Raw genomic sequence first — 14,487 nt, forward strand, 5'->3', positions numbered from 1 at the left:
AATTTGACAGATGACCGTGGAAGGACACATTGGTTTTTATGTTCAGTTATTGATATATTTGCTGAAAAAGTCACTTTTTCTTCTGTTTTCTCTGTTTCTGGTATTATAACCCTCAGCTTTAATCTGAGTTTTATTGAACATCTACATGATCAGTAAAGTAAATATAGGAAAATACCTGATTTAATAAATAATAAGTCACTTGAAGAAAGGTTAAATAGGGAAAAATTTGTTTGGAAACTGCCACAAAAGTACGTACAGTGTCTTTCCCACCAGTACTACCTTATGATGTCACATACAGCTACATCTTTAGCTATCATTTTGAGACCTTCCTGCAGCAGAAATGACATGCTATGCATTTAATCAACAGTTAGTATATTGATTAATTAATTAGTTATTGCAACTGTCATTCAGTAGATTTGAATGACAGTTATTTCTTCAGTCTTGACACTTTCTTCATGTTTTCTTTGTAGGCTGTATACTAGTCTTAAAGTCTGTTCATGGTATGAGCAGACTTCAGTGTTTTGTCATTTTAATATCCACTCCTCACTCCATTTCCTCTCCCATTAGAGAGGAACAGAAACAAATGGCTGCTGAAATGGGATTTAAAGCTTTGAGCGCCTGCACTCCACTTCAGGAATGCCGTTCAGTAAAGCCTGCCTCAGCTCGCTTAGCTTTCCAGACGTGAAGGACAATGAGATGTGTGATGGTCAAAGAGGTTGTGATGAGTTCTGCAGACTCATCGTGTCTGGTCTAGTTCACCCCGGGGGGCCATAAGACATATGCCAGCTTTACTGAGTCTGAAAAGAATGTGGCTCAAGTTTGTTTTAAAGACAACACTTAAAAAAGCCGTTGTGTGAAAGTAAACAACCTGTCGCCTTTGTTTCTCTGACCCTGTAGGTGGTGTATTTCGGAGACAGCATGCGATCGGATATGTTTCCTGCCAGCAGCTTTGGGAAGTGGGAGACTGTGATGATCGTGGAGGAAATGGAGGGGGAGGGTGTGCCGAAGAGCGATGCAGCCAAATCCAATGAGGCCCAAGTGGAGCCGCTAGAGAAAAAGGGAAAGTTTGAGGTAAGTTCACTGAAGCAGCTGTTTCCGTTTAGCAGCCGTTCTCCCACCCCGCCAACCCAACCCCAACCCCCAACTCTGGGAGCCTCATTTCACTACTCAGCCTAATACCTCCTCATGCCCTTCATGATGCATTTGTGTGAGCTGTTGCATGTGAAAATAAGTCTGTCCAACATAGCAATTCAACTACAGTTTGTGGGAGTCCAGCATCTGGAGACTGAGTGTGACCATCAGGACAAGTGAGAGCCATCCCTCATTTTTTGTTCTTCCAGCTGAACTGTGATTGGTAACAACAAAACTTGATCATGTAACGCTCGCCCCCACATTAGGAAAGGAACTAGGATCTGGGACCTGATTCACCCTCCCACTCTGACACTGCTCAGTTCTGATGCTTGGACCCACAGTTTTACTGCCCAGTTGGATGGACGACTTAGGCCTTAACAGCCACCGGCAACTCAGAGTTATCTGAATTTGCCTCAAGGAGGTTAAAATCTGTTCAGATCACTTTATTTGAAGCTGAAATGTGCAGATGGATTCCATTTTAAAAGTGTCTTGAATGTTTCAAATGGATTGGATTTCTATATCGCTTTTCAAGGCACTCAAAGTACTTTACATTTTTTGATCCATTATTCGTTCACTCTTGCTACAGTACTACAGCCACAGACTGGGGGCAGAAGCATATCTGCCAATCCACACCAAACGACCCTGCCAACCACCACCAAACATTCATATGCATTCATACACCAGTGTGAGTGACACACTGAAGTGTCTCCAAGAACACAACAGGACATATGACTAGGATGGAGTGGGATTTGAACTGCCAACCCCCTCTAACTCCTTAGTCACCGTCCCATTTAATAATGTTATAGTGTAATGTAGAGTGTTACGAGCTACAGCATTATGTTGTGAATTGTCATGATGATATTTCTTCAGTGTTACACAAACTGCTGCTGGTTAAATTGGATGAACTGATTCTGGTATCGACAAATTCGAAAGATTTCCTCCAAAGGCATTTGAATTCTAAAAACTCTCTAGAAAAGACTGTATTAACTGTGATACTTGGCACATTTACATATAGTCACCCAGTTTATTACATGACTTAAGAAGGGTAGTAACAGTGGTCATCTGTTTCTTTTTCGTTCACTGAAACAAGCTGTGCAACATTAAAATTCAAGAGAGGATAGTTTGTGACCAGAAGTAAATAAAAAGTCATTTTGAACCTTTTTTTTTTTTATCATTGTTATAAATGTATTCCCCTATAAAATCACCCCAGTCATTCTACAATGATTTCTATCAATTTTCTGTTATGTTTTTCTGTTTGTTTGTTTTTTTTAATATTTCAGTATACACATTACAGAGAGGTTTTTCCGATGTCATGCAGCCATCATTTTCCTGTTATGCCCTACCTCTATGATGCCCCATTGTTATAAAAACAGGGTGTTAGATCTGCACCCAGACATGGCAATGATACTCTGATGATTTATTTAGTAATAATTCTATGTAAAATCAAAACAGTACCTACCTATTTTGGGGAGAAACTGGTGCGCAGTTCGATGAACCTACCAGAGGGCAAAGAACCTGCTGGCTTTCTCATTACCTCTGTCCACTCTTGTACATACTGTACATACTGTACAGTCCTCCTATCCTGAAACTGTGCATGTTCAAAGATTTGCTGTGGCAACATGACTGAATGCAAAAGAGTAAATAGACCATTTCAAGATTAGCAGGTGGAGTGTCAAACTATATTTACCAGACGCATCAAAGTTACATGCAACAAATGGCAAATTTAATTCAATAGGACATTTTAACTTTAAATCTGACCTCACATTTAATAGTCAAATTTGACTATGAACAGATAGTTTGGTTGCAACTAAAGATGCATTGTATGATTTCCTAGTTGATGTCAGCATTTTTAATTCTTTGAACAGGAACAACACTAAATATCATAATTCATCTCAAGTTGCAGTTGTGTCAGAAACCATAAACACTACAGACACATGCTGCAATATAATATATAGTGTTTCCCATACAAATGTTGGATGTTGCAGCTATTGCTCTGTCAACATGAGTTATCCATGGGTTTGACTTCTCTAAGCAAAAGAAAACAACAAGATTGTGGTATTAATTAGAAAATGTGTGGTATTTCTGCAAAGAGTCCCTAAATGACATCTTGTGTTTTTGCAGTGGAAGAGTTAATCAAATGAGGGATCAGGAAAAACAAGTTAAATACGCTCATATCAGCTGTAATACAAACTTCAAAGATAAGGCCCTCTTCCTGTTTATTAGCCGCTTTTATCTATCAACATTTCGTCAAATACTTTGAGAACTGATGGTGCATGGCAGTAACAGTGCAGACGTCTAATTCTTAAGCATGCACATATTTGTGCAGTGAAGGCAGATAGAGCAGCATAAGTGATCATGAAAACCATTTTTTATTTTATGTGTCAAATCTGTACTTCTTTGAGGACCACGATATTTTAAGAAATCCTTCAGGCAGTTCTACTTTCCAGTTTCCTCTCCAGTTAGCCTGGTTTTATTCTACTTTAACTGGTAGAAAGGTCTTTGTGTAGTGCTGATTGTTGGTGTTCCTCTAGGTAATGTCCTCAGCCCAGTTTTCTTGTCATTTTTTCTTGTCATTTCTCACTGGTTTTAACAGACGACATCACATAACTCCTATCCTGGCATCCCTCCATTGGCTCCCTGTGTGTTTTAGTATTGATTTTAAGATTTTACTGATTACTTTTAAAGCCTGAATGGGTCTGGCCCCAAGCTATATAGATGACATGTTAGCTACCTACGAGCCAGCACATAGCCTTAGATCCTCGGGCAGAGGGCTCCTGGCTGTTCCAAAGTGGAGGCTTAAATCTAAGGGTGACCGGGCCTTTTCCATCAGGGCCCCTCGACTTTGGAACGGCCTGCCCGAGGAAATAAGGCTTGCGGAATCAGTGGCATCTTTTAAGTCACTTCTTAAAACACACTTTTATAGACTTGCTTTTATGTGATGTTTGTCCCTTTTAATTTTTAATTTTTTAATTTTTAAATTTGAATCTTATCCTGTTTGATTGTTGGTTTATATTCTCATACATGATGTTGTTTTATCTCACGCCTCTACTTCTGCATTGATTTAACAGCATCATGTTACATTACCCCTGCCCTCCTTATTCCGATTCATTTAATCTATTTGAAGTGTCTTGTTTCTGCATTGCTGTACACATCTCTCCTATTATGTTGCTTCTATTTTAGTGTTTTTACTGTTTTTATTTACATCTTGTATCCTGCTGTTGTGCCCTTTATTTGTTTGTCAAAGCACTTTGTAAACTTTGTTTTAAAAGGTGCTATATAAATAAAGTTATTATTATTATTATTATTATTTTATGGTCCTACTTAGAGACATTATTAATCATTACCTTGTCTATTTACATGTAAATCATATTGCTAATTCCTGCCATGCTGGTATTAAGGCATTCATGAATGGATTGAAAACACTTAAAAATCAAATAAGAAAAAAGTTGATATTTAATAGGACCAGAAGCAGTGATTATATTGTATTTATTTTGGACTTTTATGTCTTCTTGTATAACCACAGCTCTCGCTTACTTTCACTGTTAATTGATATGTTGTTTTATTTTCTTAATCAATTTAGTAGTGGTTCTAACTATAAAATGTCATAAAATGGTGAATAATGTCACTAAGCGTTTTTCCTTAAAGCTCAAAATGACGTCCACAAATATCATGTTCAGACAACAGGCTTATTGAAGGAATCGTTGGATTTTGACTTTTGACTCCAAAAACAGATTGATCAATCCTCAAAATTATTGCTGATTCTTTAGTAGCTGACAGGTATCGTAGCTGTTGTTGCTCTAGAGTATATTAAAAATTTGTCTTTTTAGTGAATCCTTAAGTTTGGAGTAGTGATGTAAGTTTAGTTTTTACCCACGGCCCTCGACACGGTATTGTCATCAGTTCGTCATCCATCCGTCTGTATGTGCAAAAACTTTGGCGTGGACTGAAGGCCGAGGGTTTTCAAGTGCAGGCACTTTATGTTTTTTGTCTTTTAATTGTTGTTTTGTTTTAAATTCACTATGCAGGTCCAGTTTAAGTAAAGCAAAGTTAAGTTCAATATTACATTTTGAGATTCTTGCTGCAGATCATCATATATCATCATCGTATTTTTTTTTCTCCTTGGCTTTTGAAACCATGTGAGATGTTTGAAGGTACTATCTTTATTCTGTTGTTTTTATTAGGTAGTGGTTTATTGTTCTTATTTATCTATGTATTTATCTATTTATTTAGTTAGTTAGTTAGTTAGTTGTTTTTAATTGTATGGCTTTTTAATCTATTCTTGTATTTTATTCTTTTATTTGGGTTTTATTTATTCTTTTGTATAGCGCTTTTTTTCTTTTTTGTACAGTTTCTATGTCTTTAAATCTATTCTGTATTTTATTCTTCTATTTTGGTTTTAATTATTCTTCTGTACAGCACTTTGGTCCACTGCAGTTGTTTTAAAATGCTTCACAGATAAAATTGGATTGGATTGGGTATTTATGTGGTCTTTTACTATTGCGAAAAGATTTCAGATATCTCCAAGTTTTGCAAAGTTTGCATCTTATCACATCTTCCCTTTTAAAAACCCACATCCTGTTTTGCTCATCGGCCAAAATGTACTGATGTACAAATGATGAATAACCTAGTGGGGGATTTTTCCGTGATAATGATTCATCGCCGTTCTCTAAATATTGTTCAAAGCTGCTTGGGTTTGAAGTCTTCTTTCCTTCCCTCTTTACTCCCTTGACTTTTGCTCAGGGTAGAACCCCCACTCCTTCCTTTCATCACGTCTGTACTTGCCTCAGAATGAATCTCCCGGTTAAAGTACACAGTTTGACGGTTTGGTTTTGTGTGTCTGAACAGGAGCAGGGCATGAAGTCGCCCTCTGCCATTTCCAATCAGTGGGGCTCCTACTTTGTGGACGTACACCAGAGTGGAGGAGGAGACGAGGAGAGTCAGAAACTGACCTGGTGCTGCCACTGCATCCACAAGTACAGCACCATGGCCATCCCCAGTGTCGAGCACATAGCAGGTACATATACTTCCACCTACACAATGGCCTTTTATGAGTCAAAACCAAGATGAAATCCTTCAATTCTCAGGTGAAAGTCAGTACTTGAATAATAGCCAGCATGAAAAAAAGAATTCCTAAGAAAGTAAAGGCCAGTTGTTTGTTTAGGAAAAAAATCTACATTTCCTAAACACTCTTCGTATCAACAGATTGAGGTCATGGCATTCATTGATGCCAATTTAGCACTGTTGTTGCTAGATTGAGCAACTTTTCAGACTACTCTTTTTTCTAAAAGCACCTAGCAATAAATGTGGGTGAATGTACTTTTAAAATTTGTTTGAAAACTTTTATCAAGTTTTGAAAACATTAAAACACTCACATTTTTTCCTGTAAATGACACCAAATGATTTCTTGTGTCCCAGTCAGATAAACCCACAGTCTGTCTGTAGCTTTAAAAGTCAGTGTTTCCAACTTAGACCCTTTGTTGATTTTTCAGACCCCTCTAGAGACTCTGTATCAAAAAAACGACTACTGACAAATTTATCACCTTTTTCTGGTGTTATTAGAGACTTTTGGAGACTCTGATGTGAAAACCCGTATCGTTGTTGATCTAAAACAAATCACTGAATATAAATCAGTTCCACTGACAATGACAGTTTTCTCTATTGTCTCTTTTTGGTCCATTTAGATTGTTAATGTAGACAGAAAATTAAAAATGTTCTAGTTATAAATGTTCATGTTTTACTGTAACTTGTTGTGGTCTCCTAAGTGGACTGTAAGGTTAAAAAGCAAACCAAACTGAAAAAAAAGAAGATAAAAATGAAACAAACAAACAAATAAATAAATAACCTAAGTAACTCCTCCAGAGTGTCTCTTCTGGGTCACTTTAGCCGGTCCCCAAGCCCGGACAAAGGAGGACAGTTGGAAAAATGCAAGAATTGACAGAGTTCATTTGTAGTTCTAAACATATTTAGGGTGTTTTTATACTCACTTTTTGTCTCTAACACGATGTTATTCCTCTCTACTACATCGTTCATTACAATTACATGCACATTTACAATTATGTAAATTGGGTGATAACATCATTTAACAACTTCTAGTGACTTCTGGAACAGACGATAGATACTTCATTACTGAGGAGTTTTGCAACAGTGATAGCATTTTTTGATTCAGTTTGTCTTTTAATGATGCACTGGATGTTAAGATGGACACCACAGGATTGTTTCCTGCCACCATGTAAAAATGAGGCCACAGCCCTGTGGTAACTGTCAGTTTATTACTTCCACCAGTGAAATGGCGGAGGTTATGTTTCATCAGAGTCTGTTTGTTTGTTTGTCTGTTAACAAAATAACTCAAAAAGTTATGGATAGATTTGGATGAAATTTTCAGGAAATGTTGATACTGGCACAAGAACAAATGATTACATTTTGGTGGTGATCGGGGGGGGGGGGGGGGGGGGGGCACTGATCTGCCCTGGCAGATGTCTGCGCTCTCGAGTGCTTTTCTAGTTGAAAATACAAACTAGACAAAAAGGACAAAGACACAATCAGTCTCATGTCCAAAGTCAAAAACCACTTTTACACAGAGATCCTTGAAAAAAGGTGAGATGGTGATCTCCCCTTTTTTCCACCATTGACTGATGTCCACAGCCAAGCCAACGGAGTAACAGAGGTGAGACAGGCTGGACTGTTACAACAGTGGGACCTGCGTTCCAGAATCAAAGGGGCGGCACAGCACAGAGTATAGCCCCATGTTTTTAAAATACACATCCCAACCCTGAGGGGTACCATCTCCCCTAATATTAATTATTATTAATTATTATTTTAATATCTCCCTAAATATTGTCCAATCAACTTGGCATTTTTGCTAGTCTCTTCCTTGACCAAAAATAAATAAGTATGCAAAACTGCAAGCAGTTAGCTCTTTCTGGATTTTGTGTGATACCGAGACAACACACACACACACACACAGGAGTGCACTTCCTTTTTATAATATAAGATGGTATATGTTTGAGCAAATTAAACCAGGAGCAGAGAAAAAAACAGGAGACCTGACATAATAATGCTGATTTCCTTTAGGTTTTGTCTTGTTGCAAGAGGAAAAGGTCTTAGCACAGATGATATGTTTTCAATGGAATTGCTGTAAATGCATCCATGTGGTTCACAGAACACAACTCTGACAAACTCATGGTGTAAAAAGACGTGAAAAACCAATCGAATGTTGAACATTCAGTGGTTTGCAATCTCTGCTCCCACATCAAACATTTCTTCATCTTAGCATTTCAACAAGGAACATTCACAGGAATTAAACTGGGCCAAAGACAGATGTTGAGGCAAAGTCGGCATTAACTCTAACCATCAATGTGGCAGAGAACTTACTGAAAAATGTACGTAACAATGAGTGGATTGAATGGGATCATTTGCTTTGGTCTGATCTTGGGACTAACTCTACCATTAAACCTTAACTCTAACCATGTTGGTCTGGTCTCACATTTGGTAACTTTTGTTCTGACCCATCTGCTTTGTGCTTTACTCAGCAAAAAAAAACTTTTATGATGCCAGGAAACTTCCATTTTTATGACTTGGTACCAGTCTAAGAATGCCACCAATTATGTTGTCATGACATGTGTGCTCAAACGTCCTGTGGTGGCACAGATTACAATGTAATTACACATAAACCACACAACTGTTGACTGTATGTTATTGCAGAGCCTGTTGATTATTCTTGAAACAAACAAGGGTTATGTTGTCTGTTTACTTCGAGAGGCCCAAGTGCATGTTAAGGCCAGAGTGCTTAGACCAGGGGTGTCAAACATACGGCCCATGGGCCAAAACCGGCCCACCAAAGGGTCCAATCCGGCCTGTGGGATGAATTTTTGAAATGCAAATATTATACTGAAGATATCAACAGATTTTAGACCATTTTAGTTCCAGGGCCACATACAGACCAATTTGATCTCAAGTGGGTCAGACTGATAAAATACAATCATAATAACCCATAAATAATAACAACTCCAAATCTTTCTCTTTGTTTTAGTGTAAAAAAAGTATAAAACTGTACATGTCATAATGTCTCGACATTCTGTCTGTTACTAAATGTTTTGTGTATTTGTAGATCCACTGTGATCTGTAAGTTGTAATGCACATGTGTAAATGATAAGCTCAGGCGTAACATTGTTAAAATTGTACTTATTTTTCTTAAGAAATTTCAGGTTGTTCCTTTCATTCACATTTTGTTGGTTTGAAGGGATGGTTTGAAAGATTGTTTGTAGATGTACATAATTCATCATGTATTTTTGCTTTATCTTCCCAAAAACAAAGAGAAAGATTTGGAGTTGTTATTATTTATAGGTTAATATGTTATTATTTTAATAGTCCAGCCCATTTGAGGTCAAATTGAGCTGAATTTGGCCCCAAACTAGAATGAGTTGTCTGTCTTTGTAGTTTCTGTGTAGTTTCAACAAGATGAGTCATAAAATAGCAATAATGGCAAACATTCACTCCTATATGCTGCTGAAGGCGAATTCATTTTAGCACATTAGCTTCAGCTCAGGTTTTATAGTTCCATCTGAGCTCTAAAAAAGTGCAGTGGATGTTTTCACACCTCTGCTTTTTTCATCCGGTTGGTGCTTCTTTATTATGGACTCTTGTGTTTTCCTCTTTGCGGCGATTCATGTGGGTTGGTTTCAACACAATGATCCCTGCTTGGATGCAGACCAAACCCACCACACTGAGATCCTGTAGAGCAGACAGTCTCATCTGGTCCCTGAAGAACTCTGCAGTGGTTTGTTTGTGGTGGGCATGTGAATCCGACCTGATTCATCCCAGCTACCAGGTGAACTCTGAAGACAAAGCATGCAAACTGTAGCAGCTTGTGTAATTGTAGTTGTGGGACAACAACCTCAACTGCAAATGGAAGCCAGTGTGGAAGTATGTGGAAGTGTAATACCAATGACAGCCACTAGATGCTGGCTCTAAAACGCCTGGTTCCACTGAATTCTGTTCAACTGCTCCCCAAACTATTAACCCTTTATAGGGCACTCATAGAAATATTCTGAAATTCAAATTTTCAACCTTAGTGTGTTATTGCAGGACATAACAAGACTTTATTACTTTTGTAAAATTAAACAAAAAAGTGTCTTGTAGAAAATCAAGGTTGATTTATTTGGTTCCTTGCCCATGCATGGCAAAACAAAAAGGGGGGAAAATCCAAGAAGTGAATATAAAAATACAAGAAAAACACACGTAATGTGAAAGGAACTTGCATTTAGATCATTACAACAACATAAGTGTGATCCAGACCAAGGTTATTATCGTAAACGAAAACTAACAAAATGATGAAAACTAGATATGAAAAAGCATTTTGTTAACTGAAATAAATAAAAACTATAATTAAAAGAAAAAAAATTGTAACTGTATTGTGTGCTTACAAAACTAACTAAAACGTATAAAAATTATGGATAAAATTCCCTTTGTTTTCGTCTCTGTCAATGTCGGATTGATACAAAAGCGATTTATTTCGCTCTAGCAATTTTAGCTAGCAGCATCGTACGACACTTCACGGTCCATCACTTCTCATCACTTTTCATTTAGAGTCGTCCTCTCGTACCCACTCTACCTGGAAACATGGAGACTAAAGTTGGGAGAAAGCAGCAGAGTCCTGTACGGGACTTTTTTGAATACGACAGCGAAGAAGATAAAAGATACAACCAAACTAAAATTAATACTAAAACTAAGCATTTAGGAAAAAAATAAGAACTAATAAAAACTAGCAAACCTGCTCTAAAAACGAATTAAAACTAACTGAATTAGAGAAAAAAAAGTCAAAACTAAATAAAACTATAATGAAAAATCCAGAACTATTAGAACCTTGATCCAGACACCTGTCAACAAACACATTATCACTTTGAACATCATTCCTTACATTAGTACCATTACTTCATGGTACTGAACAAAGCAGGTACACTCCCTGTTCATGCAGAAGTGGACCTTGCAGACCCTGTAGACCCCATTCGACCTGAGATATATCCTCACTGTAACTGTTGCTGTCACTATCTTATAATGTGTGGAAATTACCAAAAATAGTCAATTGCCTGAAAAGTCAGTAATTTTTTCTGGGTCTCATTCATTGCATTTTGACTCTCTAATATGTGTTCTGGTGTTCTTATTCCACATTTAATAGAATAGAGCAGGGTGGCCAACCCTAGAATAGAGTGACAGGTCTGTTTCTTGAATAATAGTATTTTTTCATGACAGATGGCTTTACTGTAGTTTTGGTCAACAATAAGAAAACCATCAAAAGAAATTTCTTGTTTAAATGAAAGTATTCATTTGTTCATTTTCTGAACTGCTTAATCCTGGAGAGGGCCATGGCGTGGGGGGGGGGGGGGGGGTATTTTTTATTATTTTACCATAATTTAGTTGGTGCTTTACCTTGTCGAGTTTCACCCGTCACCTCCTGCTCTTCCCCAGTTCCTCACTTTTGTCTAAATATGGCCATGTCTGTCTTCAGAAGATCAAGATGATGATGCTTAAAATAAAAATTACCTCCACTTCTTATATCCAGCTCAACGTTTCTACCTCCTCAGTGAAGAAAGTATCTATTGTCTGTCCTAAAAGTCACTAGAAGTTGCTAAATTGTGTCATCACCTAATTTACATAATTGTAAATATGCATATAATTGTAATGAACAATGTAGGAGAGAGGAATAACATTGTGTTAAGAGACAAAAAGTGAGCGAAAAACAAACTAAATACGTTTAGAACTATAAATGAACCATACTCAGTCAATTCTTTTTTTTTTTTTTTAATGTACCAATTCCAACCATCCTCCTTGGGGACCGGCTAAAGTATCCCAAAAGAGACACTCCAGAGGAGTTACTGAGATTAGTTATTTATTTGTTTGTTTGTTTAGATTTTACCTTCAGTTTGGTTTGGTTTTTAACAGTATACTCCACTTAGGAAACTACAAGTCACAGAAAAATATGAACGTTTTAAACCATAACATTTTTAATTTTCAGTCTACATTAACAATCTAAATGGACAAAAAGACACAATAGAGAAAACTGTCAGTGTCAATGGGACTGACTTATATTCAGTGATTTGTTTTAAACAAAGAACAGTATGTGCTTTCACGTAAAAATCACTTATCCAAAAAGCCAAAAGTCTCCAATAACACCAGAAATAGGTAATAGATTTTTCGCTAGTGGCTTTTTTTGATCAAGAATCTCTACAGGGGTCTGAACAAATCACTAAATATACCAACAAAGTGTGTAAGTTGTAAACACTGACTTGGAAACACAGAGCGTGGGTTTATACGACTGGGACAGAGAACATCATTTCATGTCATTTAGAGGAAAAATGTGTGTTTTAGTGTTTGAGTCACTTTTCAAAAGTTGATAAAAGTTTCCAAACAAATTTTAAAAGTAGCTAAATTTATTGCTAGGTGTTTTTAGAAAAAAAGTTGTTAGTGTCTGACAAGTTTTTAAATCTAGCAACAAAAGTGCTAAATTGATGGTAGGAGTTATAAGTAGCTCCTCCATGTTAAGTTGCAGTTGTTTCTCACACTAATGTTCACTAGAGTTGAACACTGGACCGTCTTCCTGTGTTTACTTTCTTGTTCTTCATCTAATTAATGAGCAGAGTGAATGTTTGTATTGATACATTTTTGTTTGCTTGGATTTCTCTGTGTCAAAAGAAACTGATTCAAGGGGAAATAGACTCAAGTTTACAAACTCATCATTTAACCAGATTAAACCAACTCTAGCTGTGAAAACGCCCTTAATTGAATTACTCCAGTTGAACATTCTGGCATTGATTTAGCCACGGCCCTGTTCTTTTAACCTTTTACAACCCACAGATGCTACGGCGTAAAATGAAATGTGAAAAATGTGGACATTTTTTCTTCTCTGCTTTCATCTTAGCACGTACCACAATGCTTCAATTACATTTCAGCATTTCATAAGGTGTGTTTCAGAACCGTCACCTTTTTCATCACAGCTGAGCACAGGCATGTTATTTATGATTGTTCTATGCCAAGGTTAGGAAAGGAAAGATCAAACATGGTAAGTCCAACATTCTCTGGCCTCACTGATTATTACTACCTGCTGTTTAGTACAAAGTGTGCTCTCCCACTCGATAATGAATCACTCTTGACTGTTTGCAGTCGCTTTCCAGGAGAAGCACTTCATTAAGCCAACAGCTTGTTCTGTTTTTTACTCTGCTTTCTAGATCTGCCTCTGGATTACAAGTTCCCCAGGTTCTCCCCCGACAAGCCCTGCACCACTGGCTACTACCCCCGGCCTCCGGATTCTTTGCTGAAGAGGTGCGAGAGTATGTCGTAAAAGAAAAAAAAAAAAAAAAAGAATAAAAGAAGAGAAAAAAGAGAAAAAAGTCCTCCCTTTCCCTTCAGCCTCAGGAGAGGAATGTGCCTCCATTTTTGCCTGTAGTTTTCCACCTGACCCCACAGGACACATATACTACACCCCCCAACTCCACCCATTCAGATGTGAATGTAAGCCACAGTATCTCTGTAATAACGCCTACATTTGAACGTTGTGTCGTGGTTTAGTGTACCGTGGAAATACGACAAATTGACACAATTAAGTGTGAGTGTGCGTGTCCACATACAGTAACAATAGGAGATGTTGTGTTCTTACTGTTTCATGTGTGAACCCTTTCTCTTATTTTGTACGGTAGAGTGTTTGACAATTCTTCTGAACTTTTCTGTGACCGTTTACCTGTACCCCTGAAGTGATTACCTCAAGATTGCGACAGTCACAAGAGTGTTTGTCCCTAAAAATCCTTCATTGTGTCAGTATTTCTGTATGACTTGTAAAGTTTTTCTTTTTGAAATCTAGTTTTACTGTATGCATTTTAGTACGCTAAACCTGACATTTAAGTCTACTGTTCCCCTCCCTGTGTCAGTTTGGTAGAAGGTGTTCTTCAGGTCATTGTTGCCAAAGATCTGGCACAGTGCTGTCTTTTGTGTTGGCTGTTTCAAAAAACACCATTCGGGAAACACTTAATAATTCTAATAATAATAATGATAATAATTCTAATGGACGACGAAGACTATGCTAGATGTTCTCTGTATTATTTCGGTGCAACAGTGACATGTGCTCTTTGAGTGATTGTGTAAAAAAATGTGGACTACTTGTGCTTCATTTATATCTAGATTGATATGCTTTAACCGACTTCTGAATGGTTGTTTTGTCGGTGTGCATAGACAAGTTGTGCCATATTGTTTAAGGAACATTTCATTTGGGAAAACCCTGTGACAGTTACAGTAGATTGTTGCTGTGATTGACATTAAAGTTCATCTCCATGGGTCCGGGAAGTTTTTAGACTAGGATACAAAGTTGGG

General features: G+C 37.4%; 1 protein-coding gene across 2 annotated transcripts in view; it reads left to right on the forward strand.

Moving 5' to 3' along the window:
• nt5dc1 (5'-nucleotidase domain containing 1) overlaps nucleotides 1-14,267 on the forward strand; it is a 103,758-nt gene extending 89,491 nt beyond the window's left edge. For both annotated transcript variants that reach the window (XM_030127953.1, XM_030127954.1), the window contains 3 exons: nucleotides 898-1,071; nucleotides 5,977-6,145; nucleotides 13,353-14,267. In XM_030127953.1, the coding sequence (XP_029983813.1) occupies nucleotides 898-1,071; nucleotides 5,977-6,145; nucleotides 13,353-13,465 (456 nt within the window). In that variant the 3' untranslated portion in view covers nucleotides 13,466-14,267. The remainder of the gene's footprint in view (nucleotides 1-897; nucleotides 1,072-5,976; nucleotides 6,146-13,352) is intronic.
• Nucleotides 14,268-14,487: the final 220 nt, after the last annotated feature.

Source organism: Sphaeramia orbicularis, chromosome 24 (assembly GCF_902148855.1).
Source record: "Sphaeramia orbicularis chromosome 24, fSphaOr1.1, whole genome shotgun sequence".
Taxonomy (NCBI): domain Eukaryota; kingdom Metazoa; phylum Chordata; class Actinopteri; order Kurtiformes; family Apogonidae; genus Sphaeramia; species Sphaeramia orbicularis.